This window comes from Capsicum annuum, chromosome 6 (assembly GCF_002878395.1).
Source record: "Capsicum annuum cultivar UCD-10X-F1 chromosome 6, UCD10Xv1.1, whole genome shotgun sequence".
NCBI lineage: Eukaryota > Viridiplantae > Streptophyta > Magnoliopsida > Solanales > Solanaceae > Capsicum > Capsicum annuum.
Genome location: NC_061116.1, coordinates 4613133 through 4616604, shown reverse-complemented (window position 1 = coordinate 4616604; position 3472 = coordinate 4613133). Strand labels below are relative to the sequence as shown.

The window sequence follows — 3472 nt, the reverse complement described above, 5'->3', positions numbered from 1 at the left end:
AGTGATATAATTACTTTCGTGGAGGTAATTTTTCATATTTCTTTCTCTATTATTTTTATTAATATAGTAATTATTTTTTATCCTATGTTTTTAACCATTAATATATAGAAATTAAACTCTTGCAAAGATAATGATCATGTATTAAGGCTCAAAAGAATGAAGGCAAGAGAAGTATGAGTTGGGCAACAATCTTTATCACCCCATATGTACATATCATAATTTGCTAAATTTAGAAATAACTTGAAAAGAAAATAAACATGATTTTAAAAATATTTGTTTGAATTATAGTATGAATAATTAATCTAAATAGTCACACATTTAATTGTTTAAACTAGAAATAGCAAATAGATATATAAAGACAAATTCAAGATTTAAAGTCATCGAGAAAAATAGTATCATTTAATTTGTTTTGTTTCTTCTGATTCATATTATTACTCTTTTTAGTTTTTGCAAAATATTTAAGAGAAATATTTAATAGCATTATATGTATTTGTGTAAATTACCATTTATTTCTCCTTATATGTTATCATTTGATTGACACTACAATAAATGGAATATTAAGGGTAAATTTGTGTGTGTGTGTGTGGGGGGGGGGGGGGGGAATACATTACTACTTAATTTTTTTTGAAACACTTAATATTTTAAGTAAATTCTATTTCTGTAATTTCTCATTCGATGTCTGATATTTTAAAAATGGTACTGGAAAGTTTCAGGGTAGAGGATAGGGGTAAAGAACTACCTAATAATGGTGATCCCATATACAACAAAACTCAATCAAATCTGATATATATGATGAAGAAATACGTACTATTCCATCGTAACGCTTGCTGGTGGTCTTTTCTTTGATAATTTGGTGCTCAATAGAAAATTTTTCATACATGATATCCAAAGTGATCTTATAATATACCAAAAGTAAGACTAGATGCATTTCTAGATATCAATTACTACAAAAAAGAAATAACAACACAAATCTAAAGCAACAAAATTTGTAATAAATATGAAAATTGGCTCAATGTCGATGAAATGATTAGAAAATGTCAAGAATTTCCAATATGAAATTGTTGCAAAGTGGACAATTACCTCCTTCAACCCAAAGTTCCCTTGAACATAACCTACAAAATGAGTGTCCACATGGCACAAATGCAGCACCTTTATGTCTAACTTGGCAAACACAACAATTGTTTAAGTGATCTTCACCTACATAGGCCCCACTGTCGTCCTCATCCTCATCCTCGTCCTCTCCCATCATGTATGGTGACCCTTCTGACTCGGCTAATAGCGCCATCAGTGACATTCTCACCGGCTCCTTTCCCTCTTTCGCTTCGTCTTCTCCTTCTTCTGTGTTGTCTTCCTCATTTTCCTCCTCGTCTTTTTCTGACTCCTCCTCCACTTCATACTCCATCCTACCACTTTCGCCATCAATCATTCTTCCCGATCTTCTTATTGACATTGAAGAGTCAAATCTTGCGCTTGCGCTTCCTCTATGAGCTTTACTTGAATTCCGGCTCAGTGTCCTAGTCCTCGGTCCAAATTCGTTAACCATGTCATCGGGGTACATTGCATCTTTGGATGAAGGAAATCGAGTAGAAAGCTTACGGTTAATAGATCGACTATTACCCTGATTAATTGGAATGTCAGAAGCCGGAACAGGGGTTGTGGTAATCGAATCCATTTAGCTTTTCACTAAAGTATTTGCAACCTTCCTTCGTTTCTAGAAGATTTTAAAGGTCATGCAAGACTACTCTCGGATTGTTGTTGTTATTGTTCTCTTCAACTCTGAGAAATCTTGGAGTTCGAAGAATTGACTAAATCGTCACTAGCACACTTGCCACCTCCACCAATGCGTTCACAACTTTGAATGAAATTCCTACATAATGCAAATGAGATTAGATTAATTTCTCATTGAATTCAAAAACCTACGATCAATTGAGATTAAAAAAAAAATCGCGAATTTTCATAAGAGATGAACACTAAATGATCAAGACGAATTCATGATGAGTTTCAAAAAATTGTGAACAAAAATATAAATCATTTTATAGAGATGAAATTTTTTACATAATTCAAACATAATAAAAGTTGTAATGCAAAAATCAAGAATTGTTAACCTATAAGTTGGTTAAGATCTATCAAATCATGAAAGTTCATACATAAATTTTAAAGAAAAGAAAACAACAATCGAAATTGGTGTCAAAAAAATTGCGGTATTCTGTCTTAAATAATAAACGCAGATAGTAAATAACAAAATACTAAAAATTTAGATCATAGAATTTCTCGATTCGATTTGTAAATTAAACAGAGAGTTTCATGAAAATTTATATACAAAGGATTAGAAGGGTACAAGAAAACATACATGAGAAATCATTAGATTTATGGATTTTGAATCAAACAAAGCACATATTCTGTAAATCAATGAAAAAAAAAAGTTACTAAAGGGAAAAATACACACATTTCCGAGAGAGAGAAAAGAGAGAAAGTGAAATAAAATAAAAAGGTTCGTTTCACCGCTACACTCACTCAAGTTCATTTATTATTCAATAAAATAGGTGAAAATTATATTTTTTTTCTTTGACTAAACGTGATTCATCAAGCTTTTCTCAATTTTCAGTTATATATATTTTTCTGACTTATTCATCTGTTGACTAACGATTTTTAATTTAATATTCAATAAAATGAGTGAAAATTATATTTTTCTATGACTAAACGTGATTCATCGAGCTTTTATCAATTTTCAGTTATATATATTTTCTAACTTATTCGTCTGTTGACCAATGATTTTTACTTTATTATTCAATAAAATAAGTGAAAATTATATTTTCTTTAACTAAACGCGAATCATCAAGCTTATCTCAATTTTCAGTTAAATGTATTTTTCTGACATATTCATATGTTGACTGATGATTTTTAAATAAAATAAATGTGTATTTTGCTATCTAAATTATCAACATCAATTTATTAGATTTAAAATCATCATATAAAATATGACCTTAAGAGTGCCTTTAAACCTCCAATTAATATAGGAAAACTCATATATTACAACTATACTTAAAAGATAGGTCTTAAGTAAATACTATATAAATAGCATAATCTACCATATTAATTACAAATTTAATATAATTATATCTCTGTCATATTATTTTGTACTTTTACGAACAATAATATAAGCAGCATAACATATTATTTGCAATCAAAGAAAGGGATTGTATTATCATTTTACTTTCAAAAATAGGTTAGATATAACTTTCTTTATTCTTTTGCGAATAATAATATTACTACCATCGACAAAATTATAAGAGTTTTATCCCATATTAAATTCAATCAGTTTTAATCCGAGACTTTTGAACTATAGGCGTAAAGCAGGTCATGAACCCACAGTTTGGTGTTCCACGACTTTCTATTTGGCTTAGCAGTCCTTCTTTTTCTGATGTGCCATGATGATATGAAAGATGAATTTTCTATTCAGAAAGTTTTTTTT

At 29.5% G+C, this 3472-nt stretch overlaps 1 protein-coding gene across 1 annotated transcript; it reads right to left on the bottom strand.

The window, feature by feature from the left end:
- Window positions 1-1017: 1017 nt before the first annotated feature.
- Window positions 1018-2523, bottom strand: LOC107875168 (polycomb group RING finger protein 6-like). Its single transcript, XM_016721778.2, has 2 exons — window positions 2351-2523; window positions 1018-1867 (listed from the first exon to the last, which is right to left on the bottom strand). Exon 2 carries the CDS (start codon window positions 1670-1672, stop codon window positions 1028-1030), a length of 645 nt encoding a protein of 214 aa, XP_016577264.2. The 5' UTR covers window positions 1673-1867; window positions 2351-2523; the 3' UTR covers window positions 1018-1027.
- Window positions 2524-3472: the final 949 nt, after the last annotated feature.

Bases quoted from the DNA above. Each gene is read 5' to 3' on its own strand.
- LOC107875168 (XM_016721778.2), bottom strand. From the start codon at position 1,672: ATGGATTCGATTACCACAACCCCTGTTCCGGCTTCTGACATTCCAATT.